General features: G+C 30.7%; 1 protein-coding gene and 1 pseudogene across 6 annotated transcripts in view; one reads left to right on the forward strand and one right to left on the reverse strand.

Annotated features, from left to right (window-relative positions):
* The window catches only part of PPIG (peptidylprolyl isomerase G), a 44512-nt gene that overhangs the window by 4165 nt on the left and 18412 nt on the right, over positions 1-21935 (forward strand). For all 6 annotated transcript variants that reach the window (XM_006921169.3, XM_006921171.3, XM_006921172.3 and 3 more), the window contains 8 exons: positions 6960-7007; positions 7311-7388; positions 7486-7560; positions 7955-8062; positions 8712-8756; positions 10628-10715; positions 14923-14952; positions 15042-15181. In XM_006921169.3, coding sequence (XP_006921231.1) covers positions 7328-7388; positions 7486-7560; positions 7955-8062; positions 8712-8756; positions 10628-10715; positions 14923-14952; positions 15042-15181 — 547 coding nt within the window. In that variant the 5' untranslated portion in view covers positions 6960-7007; positions 7311-7327. The remainder of the gene's footprint in view (positions 1-6959; positions 7008-7310; positions 7389-7485; positions 7561-7954; positions 8063-8711; positions 8757-10627; positions 10716-14922; positions 14953-15041; positions 15182-21935) is intronic.
* Positions 11493-11611, reverse strand: LOC112470857 (annotated as a pseudogene).

A 21935-nucleotide genomic window follows, 5' to 3' on the forward strand; every position in this document is an offset into this window, starting at 1 on the left:
GTTTTTTCTTTATTTTTTCTTGAAAAATTGACTGGATGTTTGTCTTGTGTTTGATTTTTAGATATTATTTGATTAATACCAGGAAATCATAGCAGAAACACTATGTTCTATTCTGATTAGATAAAATCTATTTTCAGTAATGTGTGGAGCCATCTTTTGTATTACCATGATTTTTCATTAGCTATTAATATTAGAGCATTTATGTGCTCAAGAGATTTGTGTAGTGCTTTTAATGATAAATTGCTATCTTTCTTGAATTAAGACATATTTGTCATTTCAAGATAATTAATTTTAATCTATTTCTATAAGTATCATTATGTGGTATAACCTAAATATAACCACTTACAGACATGTACATTATAATCTTAGAAACATTTTCTTTTTATTAATTTTTTCTTTATAATAGAAATTGTTTATTAAAGTAGGAAAAAAGTACAGCGAGGCAAAAACCTCCAGTCGTAGAACGAAACACTAATGATTATCCCTTACAATCTTTTTTTTTTCCTTTTTATAAGTCTTTGAATTTGAGTATTAGGAGTAGTCTGTGATTATAATGATTTTGCATCTACTGTTTTATGTCTTGGTTATTTTTAACAAATTATGGGCACTTTCCAAATTATTAATCTTTTTTAAAACTATGATATTCAACTAGAGACCGAAATTTAACCATTTTTCATAATATTGGATAGGTTGCTTCTGATTATGTGTTACTAAAAGGAGCACTAATATAGCCGCCTTTATTCATGAAAGCTTTCTAAATTTAGCTCCTTACAGTAGATTCCTAGTAGTTTAATTTTACTGGTTTAAAGTACAAACCAGTTTAAGGTGTAAATACTAAAGAATTCCACATACTGTTTCCAGAGGAGTACATACCATGTTGGGAATTATTCTTTTAAAAGATCTTTGCTGTTTTGATAGGCAGAAAATTATCTCAGTTTATTAGTATTTCTTTAAAAATATTTTTTTCCTGATTATAAAATTAGTACTTGTTTGTTGAACTAAATTTTGAAAATAGAAATACATAAAAATTACCCTTAAACCCATGGCCCAATGTAATCAATGTTAATATATTGATATAAATCCTATATCTTTTTGCCCTTTTTTTTTTTTTAAGGTGTAAGTGACATAACATTAATTTCAGGTGTACATGACTTGATATACGTATTTTTACAAAATGATCACCATAGTAAGTCTAGTTAACATCCATCCCCTCACAAAGAATTTTTTTTCTTGGGATGAGAACTTTTAAGATCTATCTTAGCAACTTTCTAATGTACAATACAATGTTATTAACTATAGTCACCATGTAGTATTTTACATCCCAGGACTTTGAGTTTGTTTTTGTTTTGTTTTGTATTATTTTTTTATGATTCTACATATAAGTGAGATCATATTGTCTTTTTCTGTCTGACTTATTTCATTTAGCAGAATGCCCTGATATCCATCTGTGTTGTTACAAGTGGTAAAATTTCCTTCTTTTTTATGGCTGAATAATATTTCATTATGTGTATGCATATATTTTTTATTTACTTTTTTAAAGATACCATATTTAAGTGAGATCATCTGGTATTTGTCTCTTTCTCTCACCTATTTCATTTAGTTTAATGCCCCAGGGTCCATTCATGTTGTCGCAAATGGCAGGTTTCTCTTTTTTATGGCTTAGTGTTTCATTATATATCTAAGTTACATTTTCTTAACCATTCTTCTCTTGATGGTCTCCATGTCTTGGCTATTGTAAGTAATGCTGCACTGAACATGATATTGCAGATATCTATTCAACATAGTGATTTGGTTTTCTATCTTTTTTTTAATGTATATCTGGTATATGTAAAATTGCTTACGAATTTGCTTTTTTCACCTACTATATTATGAATATTCTCATTCATGAGTCTTTGATAATTTTTTCAGTTTTATTTCTATAACTTTTAATAATATGTGGTTTAAAATTGAAAAGATATAGAAGGTTATAGAGTAAAAAAATATTACCTATTTTTCCCAGCTGTTCATTTTCTCTCCTACCAGATGCCTCTTCATTAGACAAGCAAACATTTTTTTTTTTCCTTAAAAAAATATACAAAGAAAGTGGTCCATACACGTTTCTGTACTTTGCTTTTTGTTTTTAAACTTAACAAAATGTCTTGGAGATAGCAGTACATAAATAGCTTCCTCATTCTTTTTTAAAGCCATGTACGTTATACAGATCTAATATGATTTATGCAACCTATCCCTCCTATGTAGACATTTAGGTTTACAGTCTTTTAGTTACTGCAAATGATGGTGCTTTGGATAACCTTATTTTGTAAATGCGTTGGATATATATAAAGTAAATTCCTAGAAGTGGGGTTACTGAGTCAAAGGGTATTTGATGCATTTTACAATATTGTATGTTGTCACATTGGCAAAGGACTATCACTTTACTCCTTTACTAGCAGCAGCAATATATGAGGTCGATATTTTTTTGTCAGTTCCATAGGTGAAAAATATAATTTTGTAATTTTAACACATAGGAATATGATTTCCAACGGCTAGATGAATAGTGTACATTTTTTGAAGATGTCACTTATTTAACCAATTTCTTTTACTGTATAACTGGTTTGGTTTTTATTTTACTATTATTATAAAATACTATAGTGACAGTATATGTGAATTTTTTATATTTAATAATTTAAAAAGATTTATTGTCTACTTTTAACCATATAATATTGGTGTTTCTTTTTTTGTTTAACATTGTTAAACATTGTTTCCATTTCTAAAAAGTATTTCCATAGGAGTGTAATAGTCCATCATATGAACATTTTCTGATTTATTTAACTGTTGTTTTGGACACTTAGGTTGTTTCTAATTACTCACTAATATAAAAAATATATATATATTTCACTTAAAATGGTTGCCTTTCAAGATATTCCAAGAAGTTGAATTACTGAAGTGTTAAAGGTTAGAATGAATTTGAATATATTTACAGTTCTAGTCTATAATGCCAAGTTGCTTACGAGAACTGTTCATGCTGTTTATATTTTTAATTTCACTTTTTGTGAATTGTATGTTTATATTTCCTTGGGTGGCCTTTGTGCTTTTAATTGTTTGGTACATGGACTTTATAGTAGTGGTTCTCAAATATTGCAGCAGAGGGACAGTGAGAGATTTTGGTTGTCACTTGGACTGGTATTTAAAAGTCAGGACCAAGGATGCTTAATTCTCTACCAAGAGTATATGGTCCTAGTCAGTGCAGTATTGTCCTAGTGCCCCCATACCTAAGCACTATTCTATAGAAAGAAAATTAACACATTATGTTTGTTGAAGAGATATTCCCCAGTTTTTTACTTTCTAAGTTTCCATTGATAAATAGATATAAATTTTTTCATAAAATCAAATCTATTTATCTCCATTATTTTTTCATTATTAGTGAACCTGAAAAAGTTATTTAACATCAGAGTTTAGGTAAATATTCACGTGTGTTTTTTGTAGTTTCCATTTGGAGAGGATAGGGTTTTGTGAAAAGAAAAATCATTTCCCAAGGTCTTCTAAACTTAAATTTTAAACAGCCATAGTAATCATGAAAGAAAGACACTTAAAAAAATACATTTTTTAAGACTTGAGAGCTCTTTCAAAGAATTTCTTTTACAGCACTGTATTTGTTGTAGAAAACATGGGAAATGAAAAAACAAATAAAAACCACGTATGACCCTTTTACTTAGAGGTAGGCTCTTAATATTTTCATGTATTTTTTACTACTTTATTTTACTATGCATATATATCTTTAAATTTTATTAACTTAAATTAGGAGATGAACACATGAATATATTCTCGTTGCAAAAAGTCAAACCTTAAAGACCCCATTGACTTCCATCCCTACTCCTGGTACCTTCTGCATATATAACAATATATCCAGGGAATAAAATAAAGCAGAGTAAGGAGAGTAAGGGGATATAAAGTGTTGGATTACAGGGGCTGCTCCTTTAAATATACTATTAAGGGATGATTTCCATGAAGAGGTGATACTTGAGCAATGACTTAATAAGTGACAGAATGAACCAAGTTTTGATGATCTGGAGTAAGAGCATTTCACACAGAAGGAAGAGCAAATGTGAAAGACTGGTTAAGGGAACAGGCCTTAGAATGTTTGAAGAACAGCAAGAATACCAATATGGCTGAAGCAAGTTGAGTAGAATGTTAGATGAAGTTGTAGCAGTCAACAGAACTAAAATATTTAGAGCTGTGCTGTCCCCTACAGTAGCCACGAGCCACATGTGGTTATAAAGCACTTGAAATGTGGCTAGTCTGAATTAACAGACACTGGATTTTAAGACTTAGTACCCAATAAAGAATGGATATATCTCAATAACATTTTATGTTGATTATATGTCGAAACAATATTTCGGACATACTGAATTACATAAAATATTATTTAAATTAACCTATTTCTTTTTACTTTTTAAAATGTGGCCACTAAAAATTTTAAACTACATTATGTGGTTCATTTTACTGAACAGTGCCAGCTTAGGGTCTTAAAATCCGTGGTAAGATATTTTGATTAAATATGATGGTAAGACATTAGAAAATTTTAGGGAGAGGAATGATAAGGTTTGTACTTTTAAAGAATCACTCTATTCTGGTTAGTATTGTCCTAGTGCCAGTAGGACAATGGTGAGTAGACAGTACAGAACTAAGTAATAGAAGGAAAACCAGTTAGATTATTGTAGTAGTCTAGATAAAAAATAATAATAGTAAAAGATAGTATGAACATTGAGGTAAGTGTTGAAGCTAATGTCAAACTGACTTCCCAATGATTTAGATACTGGGCTATGAAGGATAATGGAACCAAAGATGATTCCAAGTTTTCAGGTTTAGCAGCTATGTTGGACAGTGAAACATATACCAAGTTTTGAGAGAATTGGAGTAGAGAAATAAGAGTATTGTTTTAGATATCTTATTTTTAATAAAGTAAACTTTTCATTGAAATACAACATATACTGAAAAGAATGCAGATTGTAAGTGTAGCTCAACATTTTCCCAAAGTGAACTCACTTATATAAGCAACACTCAGATCAAAAAAGAGAACAAACCAGTATCCTGGTAGCTCTCATGTGTTCTCCTAACACCATAAATTATTGGTGGTACTCATTGCAATTTAAATAAAGGCCCAAAACTATAGGAATTGAGAAACTTTGAAAATCATCAGAGATCATAGTATCTAAAAGGTTATGGGTAATGAAGGATTATTTTCTTAGTTTTTATAACTTTTTCCCGGTTTTCATATTTGGGGTTTATTTTCAACAATACCATATGAAGGAAATTAACTGTAATTGTAAACAACTTATTATATTTTAGGCAGTACTAACTATACTGTACTTATTTTGCAAGATAGAAGTCTCCACCTAGGATATTATGGTTAAACAAAAAGCTGTAGAAGTTTTTTTGGAGGAAATTAAATTATTAAACTTCCTCTGAAACTTCCTCTACCCCAAAAGTAGAGAATTTTAAAAGGCCTTGCAAAAATTGTTTAGAAGATAAAGAATAATCAGGTACTAAGTAGTAATTTAATATTTTTCTTTAAGATAGGTTACTTTTTTCAGATATATGAATTCAAATGTGCAGAAATTGAAATTCTATACAAGTAAAAATACAACAAATTTGGCAAGATATTAAAATTGCTAAGTTTTTGTTTTGTTTTATTGTTTTCAGAAAGTCTTATGTCCATCATCTACTGAAGGATTGAAAGGTTATCTTTTTTGCTTTGTTTCATGTGAAACAAATCCTATGTATTATATCTTAGAAATAAAAAATAGAGAAAGTTATGAGAAAATGGTATTTTCTTCCTGTTTCCATGCAATAATGCCAAAAGTGTATATACCAGCACTTGGGCTCAATTTTTGGTTTTGGTTTTGGTTTTGGTTTTTTTGCTTTACTGAAAGGGATCTTTTTCCATAGTGGGCTCAATTTGAATGCAACATAATTTATTATGTAATTTAATTCCCTAATTCATGTAATCAACATTAAGTAAATGAATGAATATAAACAATTTGTGTTTTTCAAATTGTTGGTAATTTGGGCAAAGTCTTCTTTTCTTTTACTGTTGAGCATTCTGACTTGTGCTTTGTGGGGTGTGTAAAATCAATAAAGGATGGTAGATATATGAACCAATACACTGGTAAAATTGTGAAGAACTAAATAAATACACATAAACAAGTACAACCAGGGAAACGTGAGTAGGATAAGCATTTTTATGCTTTTATCCTATGGTGGTGCTATTATTATACTACAGTTTTGTAAAATGTTACCTTCGGGGGAAACTGGATAAAGTACACACTGTATTTCTCTGTATTATTTCCTATAACTGTGTGACTGGACAATTTTCTCATTAAAAATGTCAATTAAAAATTGATAAAGGGAAAAATGAATCTATTCAGGATGGAGGATATAGATCTTTCAGAGTCTCACTGGACCTAAGATACCATGCACTGCTTGATGAGCTACCAGCTTATGATAATTTTCAGGAAAACATACACATTTCAGTTAATCTCTGTTTCAAGTGAATGTACCTGTTGTTTTTATAGTTCATGGTTGTGGATGCTAAGTGCCTTTGTTTCTTCTGCTCTTCACCTTACTCTGTCATTCCCCATCCAAGTCCTCAAAATAAATGCTTTATCAAAAGAATGTCTGTTTAATAATAGCCATCTGCTATGTAGATAAAACTGTTACACAGAGGAGCTTACTTACTTATATTTTTTGGCTCTACACTAGCATATCAGTAAAAGCTATTGCTCATGATCAGAAAAATAGCCTTATGTAAAACTTAATATGCTTTTACTCAAAATGTAAATCTGCCATATATTACTGTTAAAATATCCCACTCTTCCTCAATGATTTATTTTTGGTATTTTTTTTTTTTTTTTTTAGGAATTTGAATGTTTTTCTTTTTAAAACCACCATTTTAATCAAAATTCATTTTTGTTTTCTAGGAGGAAAAAGATTGGATTAGTTTGTACTTGATTTTTCTCTGTTTAAAGGTAATTTGCCTGTTGAGTTCACTAATCATACCGACTTAATACAGTTTTCTGTTTGGGATGGCACTCTATATTCGGTTGTTAAAATAGAAATTTTATTATGTAATGTCTAAAGCTTTGTGTCTTTTCTAATTGCCTCACAAAATGCAAACTGATCCCTAAAAGAAAAGAATAATCCATGTGATTTATGCCATGGAAGTAAATATCAAAATAAATTCAAACTACTTTCCTAGCTTATGCTCCACAGAATAGTTTTTCCAGAAATTTATAGAATCTTTTGTCTGCTTGAAACTATTTTATTCATAGATTGAAGTATTGGAGCCATGGGAATAAAGGTTCAGCGTCCTCGATGTTTTTTTGACATTGCCATTAATAATCAACCAGGTAAGAAAATTAACGTTTCTTTGTAACATTTATAAATGAGCATTTAATATTTTAAATTAGTAAAGAAGTTTAAACCAACTACCCTTTTTTTTTTCAGCTGGAAGAGTTGTCTTTGAATTATTTTCTGATGTCTGCCCCAAAACATGCGAGAACTTTCGTTGTCTTTGTACAGGTTTGTTGACATTTTCAATTGCCCTAATAATGGTCCCACTTGACTATGACTTACTTTAATTTTTTAACATATTTTAGATTTCTTTATATATATTACTTTTCTCATCGTGCAGATTAAGGAACATTGATTAGGACATGAAAGTATTCTTAGAAATAATGAGATTTTATCTGAGATTGATTTCTACATTTCTACACTCTCTCAAAAAATGTGGGTGATTTTTAAATGAATTTTTAAAAAATTCCAGAGGGGAGTGAAAATCCTACAGTTTAAAGGAGTCTGTATAGTTCAAGAGGTATATTTTACAGGGTGAAAAGTTTCATCATTAATTTTACTTTAATATTATTTCTTTTATTTCCTTTCTACTGTATGGCCTACTAATTTTTCTTCTTTATAGGGGAAAAGGGGACAGGGAAATCAACTCAGAAGCCATTACATTATAAGAGTTGTCTGTTTCACAGAGTTGTCAAAGATTTTATGGTTCAAGGTGGTGACTTCAGTGAAGGTAAGACTTAGTCTCCCACAAAAGAAAATCATACATTCTTTGTTAAATACCATAGATCTCAAAGTTAGACAAGTCTTAGAAGACAAGTCTTAGAAGTACTAGCCCAGTTTTCTTTTCACCTCACTTAGTTTTTCATCGATTAGAAATACTCATAGAAACATAAAAAAGGAAGCATAGGAAATAATTTCATCTTTAATGCGTGAATTAATTTCAGAAATTTGCTTCTGGATAAAAAGAAATACTGTATTTGTTTTTTAGTAACCAATCACTACATGTCTCTGATATTGTCACAGCTAGTAATTTTTAACTACAATATAAGTTTTACCTATACTTTATTATAAAACATTGGAATTGTATTTTAAAGAAATTTTGAAAAAAGGTTATTTCTGTTGAAAACCTACATAATCATCATTAGAATCTGAATGTTCTTTTTTTCACATAACTTAAAAGACTGTCATATTCATATTATTTATTGAATATAAGGGAAAGAAGGTAATTTGAGTTCTTGTCAGTATGATTTGCTATGAACTTTTGAGTATTGATCAAAGTTATTCGAGTACCAACTTTCTAAGAAGTATTTTGTTTAGGTAGCATCTTCAAAGAGATTACTATTTTGGGAGTTCTAAGAGTCCATGTTTTTCATTCTTAGGAAATGGACGAGGAGGGGAATCTATTTATGGAGGATTTTTTGAAGGTAAAAACGTTTACTTTTAAATTGTGTTTTTAATGTTTTCTATTTTGATTTTTTTTTTGAATCGATAAGATTATTCATTGAACAGTATACTGATATTCACCTATCTTCAACTAATCTGAAGGTTAATTTTCTTGTTCAATTTTCCCATCATCATTTATCGAAGAAACTGTCTTTTCCCCCATTGTCTATTCTTAACCTTCTTTGTCATTGATCAGTTGGCAGTATAAGCATAGGTTTATTTCTGGACTCTTTTCTGTTCCATCAATCTTTGTGTTTGCCAGTTCGGTACTATTTTGATTACTATGAAATCAAGGAGCTTGATACCTCCATCCTTATTCTTCCTCAAGGTTGCACTGGCTATTTGGAGTCTTTTGTGACTCCATACACATTTGGGGATTATTTTTTCTAGTTCTGTGAGAAATGCCATTGGTATTTTGATAGGGATTACATTGAATCTATAGGTTGCTTTGGGTAGTATGGACATTTTAACAATATTAATTCTTCCAATCCATGAGCATGGTATATTTTTCCATTTATTTGTGTTGTCTTCAACTTCTTTTAAAGTATAGGTTTTTCAGCTCCTTGGTTAAATTTATTCCTATTTTATGCTTTTTGATGCAGTTGGAAATGGGATTCTTTTTTTAATTTCTCTTTCTGATAATTTGTTAGTAGTGTATAAGTACACAACAGATTTCTGTATATTAATTTTTGTGCCCTACAACTTTACTGAATTCATTCATTAGTTCTGATAGTATTTTTGGTGGAGTCTTTAGGGTTTTCTATATTTGGATCATGCCATCCGCAGAAAGTTTTACTTCTTCCTTTCCAATTTGGATGCCTTTTATTTCTTGTCTGATTCCTGTGGCTAGGACTCCCAATACTGTGTTGAATAAAAATGGCAAGACCAATCATCTAAGTCTTGTTCCCGATCTTAGAGGAAAAGCTTTCAGCTTTTTAAATCACTAATCATGATGTTAGCTGTGAGTTTGTCACATATGGCTTTTTTTTTTTTACATTGAGGTGTGTTCACTCTATACCCACTTCATTGAAAGTTTTTATCATAAATGGATATTGAATGGTCTTAATCTTTATTAAAGGAGATTCAGCAATATTTCCTATTAATATCTACATTTTTAGTGGGTCCATTTTTCTATGAAGATTTTTAAAAACTCTCTTTGATATTCTAAAATTTGGCTAGTATGTTTTCCCCAAATTTAACTTTTCTCTCTGGAATTTTTTATTGATATGAAGATCATTCGAAAGACTATAAATATGTGATTGTGGAAATAATTTCATATTTCCCATCTTTCACTTTTGGAATTCATTGAAATTTTGTTTCACATTCTACTTGCTTTGTTCTCATTCTAATCCAAGATTGGGAGGCAGGCTGCTCTCTTTGCAGTAAGTGATGCTTTGGCAGAAATTAAGTTAATGAGTGCCTCTCTGTGCTCAGAATAATATGTGCCCTTTTGTGCTCGAAAATGAAAACAAATGAAATATAAAAGAATCTTATCTGAATTATTTCTCTTGCTTTTTAGGAGAGTTTCATTTTTTGTTTAAATAAGCAAAGAAAGTTGTATTATCTTTTCCAAAAAATAAAAGACACATGTAAATGGAAAGAAAGGAGTTTAATAGAGTATTTTGGATTTTATAGCAAGGGTTTGAAAAATAGAAATATTTTAACTTGAAAAGGTAGGAGAGAGAATTGGTTAATATCGATTCTTTCTTCTTTATCCTGACTTTTATCTAAATTTCATCTGGCACTAAAGAGCACATGATATGAACACAAGATATGAAGAAAAGTCAAGATGACTTTTTTGGGAGAGTTTATTTATGCCTATAATGTAATTGAAAACTTTGCTTCTCTATAGATGAGAGTTTTGCTGTTAAACACAACAAAGAATTTCTCTTGTCAATGGCCAACAGAGGAAAGGATACAAATGGTTCACAGTTCTTTATGTAAGTGTTTGTGATCTGATTATTTAAAATATTCTTCTTTTGGTGCATTGTTTCTTCGTGTGCCTGCCATCGATCACTAAGAAATAGAAGAGGGACCCATAAGGGGAAGAATTTTTGAAGGAGGGAGAACAAAGAATTATTGAAGAGAGGAAAATTGTTGAAAGGGTAGTTGAACTGTACTGCTAAACTTCTCAAATGATGAAAACTTGTCAAGAGGATACAGGAGCCATCTTAAAGGAGTGGGGTTCCCACTGGTCAAATTAGGACAGTTTTGATCATCAAAATAATGATAATATCAGGTTATCAAATAAAACAGGAATCCATACAGATAAAAATAATAAATGAATGAATAACATGGAAAAAGGAAAGGCTGTTCCTTGATAGAATGTCAACTAATAAATGTAAAAGGAATGATAGAATTAGAAAAATCGTCATTTTACAATCATCTCAATAATAATTGATTCAGGAAAGAATTGTCTATGGATGGTCAATTTAGAGGGCATCCTTTTAACAAGGAACAGGATATTTACATTGAATAGCTCTCTATAAATAATTATAGAATAAAATACAGTCGATCCTTATTATTCAAAGATTCTATACTTGTGAATTTGCGTATTTACTAAAATATATTTGTAACCCCAAAGTCAATAGTGCTAATGTTTTCCAATTTTTTTTTTTTTTAATAAATTTTATTTTTCAGGCGAGGCAACCCTCGGTTGACCTCACAGATTGCAAGGACCTTGTCAGCTTACAGCCCCTTATTTTTTTATTTTTTTATGCCTACAGCACCTGGACTTCCTAGGTGATCTCCCATCCAAGTACTAAACAGGCCCGACCCTGCTTAGCTTCCGAGATCAGATGGGATCGGGCTTGTTCAGGGTAACATGGCCATAGACTTGTTTTCCAATTCTAACTACCAAAAAAATTGTAATGAGGGCTCTTGTCAGCAATGCATATTTTTTATTGTGACCTGTAAGTACAGATTTGCTCCCTTCTTCAAGAGCCTTAAACTCTTCCTGGTCTCAGAAGAACTTAATCTGTCAGCACTGTATGTATTATTCTAGTGTTTTCTTATTCAGTATTTGTAACTCTCTTCTTCAAAATGAAAAACCTGGCTCCCGTTATCTTCAAAATTTCTTCTTTGTTGAATTCTAAAATAAAAAATTGCTATCCTTTACACTGAAAAGTATCCTATAAACTAGAGTTCACTATTTAATTATGGTTATTTTTGTCTATCGACAGAGGGTATGTAGTTAAAATGCCATGTATAAAAGTTACTTGGATTAGTATTTTTTTAGTGTGAATTTTACGTGATTTTGTGACTCAACACACTATATATAATGTTTATTCTTTTTCACTTAACAATATATCCTGGAAATCCCTTTATATTTGTTCATAGAGATCTTTCTCATTCTTTTCTGCAGCTGCATAGTACTCTATTCTGTATATGTACTGTAATGTATGGTCTTTCTGATCTTTAAATGAAAACAGCTTTATCAAGTTTGTTGTAGAAAAATTAGACCACACAAATAGAAGAAAAACAATCCCATTCCCAGAGTATCTTTCTATCTAATAAAAATGTAGATGGAGTGTTGCATATTCTCTATAATCAACTTTCAAATAAAATATAAATTCTTCTGCACATCACTAAATATTAACTTTTTAATAGCTCCATGTTAATCCATTGTTTGAATGTACTGTGCTTTATTTAATTAACCTAATTTTTGAACATTTCTTTTGGTTCCCATTTTTCAAACTGCTGCAATGAGCATTGTTGTGCCTATTTGATGCATTTTAATAATTTCTTTTATGTAAGTTGATAGTTTACTTACCGAATTGTTTATACATTTTAAGCCTTTCTATATATATTGCTTCATTTACTTCAAAAAGGAAGTATAGTTTAGTATCAACAGTAAGTGCCAATTTAACCAGATCCTTAACAACACTATTATCATTATTTTTCCTTTAAGTAAAATCCTTCCTATGCTAACCAAAACCCTTGTTAAGTTTATATAATGTTTCAAGTATATTCTCTGAATCTTCTATTTCTTCTTACCTCTTTTTGTTTCTAATAACCCTTCTTTACTTGTCCTGTGTTCTATTTTTGTAAAGGAAACTTCAGTTTTTAATCTTAAAAAAATGTTTTTATCTTGGTAAGATATATAAAATTTGCCATTTTAACCATTTGTAAGTGTACAATTCAGTGGTATTATATTTAGAGTGCTGTGTGAAACTAATAAAATAATATTAAATGTCAACTAATGAAAAAATAAATTTTTTATTAAAAATTATTGGGAAGACATTGATTGAAAAATAAAATGGTTTTAAAAATTTCTAGAACTATTTCCAAAACTATTTAACCATCTCAGAGATGAACCGTTTCCCTTTTCCCTAACCCCTGGTAACCTCTATTCTACTTTCTGTCTCTAAGATTTGCCTATTCCAATTATAGAAGTGGAATTATATATTTGTTCCGTTGTGTCTGGCTTATTTAACTTGGCATGTTTTTGAGGTTCATCCATGTTGTAGCATGTGTCAAAACTTCATCCCTTTTTATGGCTGAATATCAGCTTCATTATATATACATACCACATTTTGTTTATCCAGATTCGTCTGTGGTGGACATTTGTGTTGTCATCACCTTTTGGCTATTGTGAATAATACTACACAAAGCACTGGCATACATATTTGTTTGAGTCTCTGTTTTCATTTTTTTTTGGATATATACCTGGAAGTAGAATTGTTGGATCATATGGTAATTATGGTTAACTCTTTGGAGAGCCACCAAACTGTTTTCTACAATGGAAAACATTTTACATTCCTACTAAGACTGTGCAAGAGTTCCCATTTTTCCATATTCTCATCAACATACTTTTTCACCAATCTGAGAATGACCATGAAAGCACTATAAGTATTGCTTTAGGGGTTACAGACAAATTCTAGTCAGCAAGAGAACTTGCAGATTTGGAGTCTGTGAAGGGGGGATCGACTATATCTAGATGTGAATTATACATGTACACTGCATGTAACATGTAATACAAATATATGGTTTACACCTAGCTTTTCCTATTTCTAGGTGATTTTAGCAAGTTTAAGTGAGCATAGCTGTTAAACTGAGAAAAAATATGTTATTAGTTTTAAAAGTAAGATGAACTTTAAAAAATACATGTACTTGTTAGAATTTTTCTTGTAGTATTTGTGTGTGCTTTAACCAAAGGTTAATGTCTTCTTTGATAAGATTTTTTAAAATAATAATTCTTATACAATGTCCATCTTCATTGTAATATACAAATATATCCTAGGAACTACTTAAGTAGCAGCCTTAACTACAAAGCTTTAAGGCTGATGTGGAGAAAAAAAGGATGTTTTAAATTACTTTGTTTGTAAAAAAAGTACTTTTTACTTATTTGGGGTTTTATCCAAAGTTTTACTAGAGATCTCTTTCTTCAACGTGATGTTTATGTCAGAGGTAACAAACTCAAAGGGCTATAGCAAGTAATATAAGCAAATAAAGCCTGCTGGGACAAGAAACTAAACTATTAATTCTTGTATTAAAGAAGACTCTCAGCCTGACCAGTTATTACTATGTGCCAGGTGCTACATCTTCCAGGTTTCTAAAAGGTCCGAAATCTGGATTTTTATGTAAAAGTATTCAAAATTTTAAATGTTTGCAGCTAATTTAAAAATGTATGAATATGGATCATTTCTGTTCAGGTTCAACAGAAATTGTATGAGGGTTATCAGATTATGATCTGTGCTTTTAACTGTTTAAAATGTTAAGATCGAAAACACTATCGTTAAACCCATAAACCAGTGGAATGGTTCGATAAATCATGGTATGTCCATATAGTAGAACATTATACAACCATGAATATTCAGTAAGAACCCAGTCACATGCAAGAAATAAAGATGGATAGAAATAACACCAAAATGTCAACGTCAACATTAATCACTTGTAAGTTTTGAACAATGCGTAGGTATTTTATAAACAGAACAAGTTTTTGAAAATTTATTGTGTGAAAAGCATCTTGCATATTATTCTACTTAAGGTTAATGTTAATAAAATTCTATTATGTTTAAGATATCATATGATTTCTTTGTTTGCAACTTTGTTTCCAATGCAGTTATTTTCTTTTCCTTTTTAGAGATGCTAACTTTGTTTTTCTCTGACTTTGTTTTTCTTCTTCTGCCTGATGATTTCCAAAAGAACAACGAAACCAACTCCTCATTTAGATGGGTAAAAATTATTTTAATTTATTTTATAACCTACTTTAAATTAATTTAAAATAAGAAGCTTTTTTTAATTATCTGTACTTGACTCTTTAGGCATCATGTTGTTTTTGGGCAAGTGATTTCTGGTCAAGAAGTTGTGAGAGAGATAGAAAACCAGAAAACAGATGCAGCTAGCAAACCATTTGCTGAGGTGCGGATACTCAGTTGTGGAGAGCTAATTCCCAAATCTAAAGGTAAGAACAAGTACATATTTCTGATAATTCTTATGCCTACAAAACAAGTAAGGACACTTAATAGTTGGCATGAAATTCACACTAAAGTGAATAATTATAAGGTTTTTGTGTTTTTAATATAGTGTTTTTTAAATGTGTTTTCATACTGTGTACATTTCTTGTTATTAATCTGCAGTAATTTATCCATCCGCTTCCACTTTGTTTTGGGTTTTTTTTAGAAAACTGTAGTTGTCTAAATAACATGGAATATAAATACTCTTCTAGGGAAAAACACAATGGAAAGAAGATGACAATCAAAGAAAATAACATAGACTAAGAAACTTTAGAGGAATCTAAGCACTGCTTAGATTCAAAAGCATTTGGCATGTTTGAGAAACTTCTTTTACTTATACTAGAACATTTGAAGTTAACATTAATAGTGTGATATGATATCTGAAATGGTAAGAACTTTAAGTAAATATTCGTCTTTATATTATAGATGAAATATGTAACTGCTACCACTTATTACAGATTATGCATCTGAAACTCTAAAAGTAATGGGATGAGATTAACTTCAAACCTGTGTAGAAAGCAATAAAATATTAAACTGACTCTTCTTTCTAATCTTACTAGAATAGAGACCAATAATATTAATACTTAGGTTTTCATGGTTGACAAAGGTGAACGTCATCTGTAATCTTTTCTGAGCTTCACAATAACCCTATACTATCATTTCTCCTATTTTACAAATGAAGATATATTTACCACATCAGGGAACTAAGCCTCAAACTCAAGTTTGCTGGCTTCAGATCTAGAGTTCTTTCTATTATGTGTTGCTAATTCATTAAAGTCTTTAACATTTCTTTTAGAATTGTCCTAAGTAGAACATTCTGTTCTCAAGTTTTAGACTGATTTGCCCTGTAACATTTAGAAATATGTACATTTTGTTTTAATTTAAATAGACACAAGATGGTCATAGAGAAAGCTTATTTTTAATTTTGTCTCTGCATTTCATTTTGTTTCTAATGATTTTCTTCTCTGCAATATCAAATATATATCTCATAAACCATTACAGGACTGCTGCAGCTCATAATGGGACTGTTTATGTAACTTCTTGGTGTTCATGAGTCTGGCTATACTTATTTACAAACCATAGGTGTAACACATGTATTGAGTTAATGAGGATTCAATAAAGAATGAGGTGCTGTTGAGTATCTTACATTAAAAGTTTTATTAAAATTTTAATCTATTTTTAAATTACAGTTGGCATACAATACAATATTATATGTTTCAGGTGTACAACATGGTGATTAGACATCAATATACCTTATATATTTAAAAAACAAAACTAAAAAGCAGTCTGAATAAATGTTTGCAAATTTTAGACCCTGAACTCACTAATATTTTATTCTTTAGCGTGTTGTTTGTACAAATGGAATATTTTAGTTTAAGGCATAACGCCACATCTAGAAAAGCTTCATCTTTTATTCTTTACTTAACAACTACTTTTTTATGCTTACATTTTGTAGTTTTTAAGGTCTCATGTTAGGATCAGTTCTCTGCTTATAAAAGTTAAGAATGCTGTGTGGTTTATATATTTAGAAAAAGATCGAGGTAATAAAAAAGCTTACATTTTAAACCATAAAGTTATCATAGACTCTCTAATAAATTTGGTGTAAAGATTCTTTTAGTATTAGAAGGTCAGTGTTTGAATATTTGATGAAAGGATGAGAAAGTTAATGTCACTTATTATATATTTATGCCTTTATAATGTATTTTCACATGAAGAGAATAAATGCTAATTTTGCCCATGGTATTGTGGCCAGGAAGTTGTGCTGAAAGTTGATGCAATGTCTTATTGTGTATTCCTCAAACTCATACTAAGGAAGCATAATTTACCCTTATCAGTTTCACCAGTTGGGGAAGATTTGGAACTTTATTACTGTCTGCCCAGGATTTCCTGAAAAGATCAGATTTGTTTCAAGTCATACCATGCCTGTGCTATTCTGGATAACACTGTGGAAAGAGGAAAAGATCTTTATGTTTGAGATCACATAATTTGGGACCTGTTATTCTATAGTCCTTCAACTACCATTCAGAACACTGGTCAGAGTGGATTTTGTCATTCATCTATCTAACGTATTTTTTAGGCAGAGCTGTGTCTTCCAATTTCTAAGTTTCGTGGCCTCCTTACAGTTTAAAATTGGGAACAGTCAAAAAGCTTTGTGCAACACAGTATAGTTCATCATTACAATTAAAACCTGTCTGAGAGATTTACATCCCAATTTAAAAAGAAATAAATATAGAATCTTTTTTTTTTTTTTTAATTTTTCTAACTTTCTGAAAGAAAACAAAAAGGCTTCTGAAGAAATCTGACTGTCTAGGTCCACTTGTATATGGTCTTAGTGAGTCTGGGCAATATTCTTGGGCCTTTCTCCCTTTGCTGTTGCAAAGCTGGACATTCTGCTTATGTGGCTATTTGAATGCATTGAGAAGGTTCAGAGTCAAAAGAGAAAAGTGGAACACTGGAAGCTAATAAAAACTCCGTCCCTGTAGAGGTCTCAAGGAGCAGAGTAGAGGATTGAATACAGACCTTCAGAGAATGAAACCACTATCTTCATTAAGATACTTCTTGGATTTTCAGGAGTTGGCATGACCTCAGGTCATGCTGGGCTCTTCAGAGTTCACTGCAATTGTGAACTGCAGTGAGGTTTGTCCACCTTGGCCATGCAACAAGAGATGGGATCATTGCTATATTACAGAGTGCACAGAAATACAAGTTCTGAGTTATGGTAGTAAATAGTTGAATGTGCAAAAATTTTGCATATACGTGGTAGGAAATAGATTGGTTGGCACTATAGAAAGAAGAGCACAATAGAGGAAGCAGCTGGTGAATCTGATACTCTGGAACTATGGAAAAGAATACCAGAGACTAACTTTGGTGACAGTATCCCACTTCAGTGTCTATATTCTGGAATTAAGTCACGGTGATGGTACTTTTTACTGGAAAATAGTGAGATATTAAACTTAGAAACTGTTTAGAAAAGGAGACCAGTAACATGGAACGAAAATATCTAAAGGAGACCTATTTTAGTAATAGTCTTACTCTTTATTTCAAATCTTATTTTGATGATGACCTAGAAATTTTCTTTAAAGGTTTCATGTGAAATTCATTGGTATAAAATCTTTAGATCTCAAAAAACTAGTAAGGCAGCATTTTCTTACCTTCAATTTTTACATGTAAAATGTTCTGGAGTTCTGGAGTTTGTTGTTAGTATAGTCGATATGTAGTTAGTAGGGCTACACCACATCCACTGCAGTGAACAGGTTTAGGATATTCTACATAGTGATAAACAAACTATATAAACTAACCAGAAATGGTCCAAGAGTTGGAAGTTACTCTTTGCAGTTCCTTTGCATCCATTTTGATTCTTAACTTGCATTATGGTTTTGCTTTTAGTAGTTTCATTTTATCCTAAAGGATACTTACATGCTTGTAAAAGACACTTTGAAATAGGTTTCGTGTAAGTGATTAGGCAGGAAATAGGGTTTTTTGAAGGAAAGGATGAAAACAGTAGTTGTCATACTTGAAATTTTAAATTTTCTTCAATTTTTAAATGTAATAAATTCATTTGGTTCAAAATTTAAAAAGCATAAAAGGACAGTCAATGAAAAGTCTTCCCATCTCTGCCCACCAGTTCCCATTTCAGATATCATTCTACATGTATGTGAATGTTGATCATGTAAGATAAATTCCTAGAAATAAAATTAACAGATTATAGGAGTCATGCATTTGTAATTTTGGTAGACATTGCAATTAGAGTATAGAAAAATAAATTTATCTATACCCTTTTGTAGAGAGCCACATGTTATCAAACTCTTAAATAATCTTTGCCAGCTTAATAGTTTTTTTTCTAAAGCTAGTTTTAATTAGCATTTCTATAAGCTGTTTAATGTTAGCATTTATTAAAGACCCATTTATATTTATTTTTAGATCAACAGATTGTTAATTCCCTTCCCCCCTATTTTTACCCATTCTGTTCTTCCTTTCTGAAATTCCAAACCTCTTCCTGTTTTTTCCTTTCTGTTTGGAGAACTTTTTTAGCCTTTTTTTTTTTAAGGGTCTGCTGGCAACAAATCATCCTACCTTTTTGAAAATATCTTAATTTGTGTTCATTTGATGGGTATTTTCACTGAAAATAGAATTCTGGGTTGATCATTCTTTCAGCACATAAAAACGTGTTTATGCCACTTCTTCTTGCCTCTTTGGTTTCAAAGGTGAAGTCTTGCCTTTCAAATCATTGTCCCCCTATAGGTAATTTATTCTTCCTCTCAAGTGGCTTTAAGTATTTTTTTTTTCCTTTAGCTTTTAGAAATTAGATTTTGATGTGTCTTAGTATGGATTACTTAATTAAGAGTTTATCCTGAGGTTTGCTTAGCTTCTTGAATCTGTAGGTCGGTCTGTCAAACCTGTTGTGGAAAATTTTCCGCCCTTTTTTTTCCAGTTTCAAACTTATTTTCCTTCTGGGATTCTGATAAGACAAATATTAGATCTTTTTATTGTTCCACAGTTCTCTCAGGCTCTGCTTATTTTTTGTTTATTTGATGTTCAGATTAGATAACGTCTGTCTTCTGGTTCACTGATACTTTCCTCTGTCATCTCCACTTAGTTATTGAGCATATTAAATGAGGTTTTTATCTCAGTTAGTGTATGTTTCATTTCTAAAATTCCTATTTGGTACTTTATAACCTCTTTTTTCCTGAGATTTTTCACTTTTTTTCATTTGATTAAAAACTATTAACAATTACATGTTGAAGCATTTTTAAGATGGCTTCTTTAAAATCCTTGTCAGTTTTAACATTATAGGCCTCTGAGTGTTGGTGTTATTTGATAGTCTTTTCTCATTAAGTTGTGATTTTCCTAGTGAATTTTTTTTATTATTATATCCTAGACATTTGGGGTAGTATGTTTTAAGACTCTGGTTTCTGTTTTTTAGTCTTATTTTATCAGTAATTCATCTTATTTAGATTTAGCATGTGAGTCTTGACCTACTTTTGTAGACTGTGGTTTCAGTGATAATTCAGTTTTTATTGAATTATCATTGCATAGCCCTTGCAATGATATTCTGTCGTGCCATGTCATCTCCAGAAATCTCTAGCCACTCTGCTTTCCTTCTACTTTTCAGAGTCGTCTTATGTGTGTTTTTTTTATTATGTCTGTGGTTTCTACTTATACTTAGCAGGTTAGGAAGAGATGACTCTATTTCATCTTGTTCAGAATTGCTCTGTTACTTTTTTGAAGCTTTTCACTTTATATAAAAATCTACCCTTTTAAAATCTAGAATCTACTTATTCTTAAATTGAGCCTCTAAAAAACTTTGTTCAGTGCTTATTAGCACTTTGTAAGTACTCTACAGATAATAGTTCCCACTACTTTTTCCTTCCCTTGTTTCTAATCTTAAAATAGTCAATTCCGCTGTACTGCTCATTTCGAAAAAATTCATTTGTTCCATTTGATTAATATATTAGAAAACAATTTGAACATAACACCAATTTCACTTTCACTAGCTGAAGAGTTTTGTAGGAATTCACAAAAATCACACATGCACACACACCTCAAACATCTACCTGTGTTATGAGCCACACCTAAGCAAAATCTCCTGCTAAAACTTCCCATCTGATTTTAGATAACCCTCCTACTACTTTACAGTAACTCACAAGCTGCACCTTTCTAACATTCACTTCCACAAGCAAACCTCAGGTCCTTTTCAAAGTATTGTTGTCATATTTATGTATTCCTTAACCATTTAACATGTATCAAACTGCTGCTGTTTTTATTAGTTTCCTATTTTTTTAATGTGATGAAGTTTTTGAGCTTTGTGCCTCTAACCCCATTTTTCCCATTAGCTATGTGGTTTTTATTGTTCAGTTTTCATAGCACAGTGATTTTTTGTATAACAGCAGAACCCACTGTACTTCTACAAAGTCATTCTAATTTACACTTGTCCTTACTGACCATACTCACTTGTAAATCGTGTGCAGTTATAGTCAGAGTTTCTAGAAAATTTATTAAGTATATATTTTCCAATGCCGTTTGCTAATTAATTCAAACTTGTTGGTCTTATTTTCCAGATAGATTGTAAAGGCAATCTGAGGGCAGAGTGCACGTCATATAAAGTTCCCTGTGGCACTTCCTCATATACTTTACAGTTCTCTCTCTCCATATCTTGGCATCTTGTTGAGTTTATATCTAATAGTAGTCAGTTAAACATAGTTGTTGATATGAGAAGAATAAAATTTCAGTCAGATTCACAATGTGCCTAAATCATATTTTTAAATTTAGGTTAACACAAATTTATAACTGAAACTACATTCTATTAATAGAATGTAATTTAATGTTGATATTGTCATCTCTGTTTTTTGCCTTTTTACTCTTTTATTCTTTAACTACCATTTCTTTCTCAATCATATTCTCTTTTTTCCCGAACAGACTCATAGGAAAAGGGCACATAAATAAAATTTCGCATGTAAAATAATATGGACAAATAGATTTCGAACCTCTCTTCTAAGTCATCTTTCCTAAAACAGTTTCTTTCCCTTTTATAGTTGATGTCATTTGATACTCAAGCAAATTATATTACCATAAAATTAGTTGTAAATCTCTAGCCTTCTATATTGTTGTGATCTCTTACTTCACTCAAATGTTTTTTTGAAAAGTGATATGTGAACTAAATAATAGTCATTTGAAATATGTTTAATACATTTGTTGGGAAAG

This window comes from Pteropus alecto, unplaced genomic scaffold (genome assembly GCF_000325575.1).
Source record: "Pteropus alecto unplaced genomic scaffold, ASM32557v1 scaffold3, whole genome shotgun sequence".
NCBI lineage: Eukaryota > Metazoa > Chordata > Mammalia > Chiroptera > Pteropodidae > Pteropus > Pteropus alecto.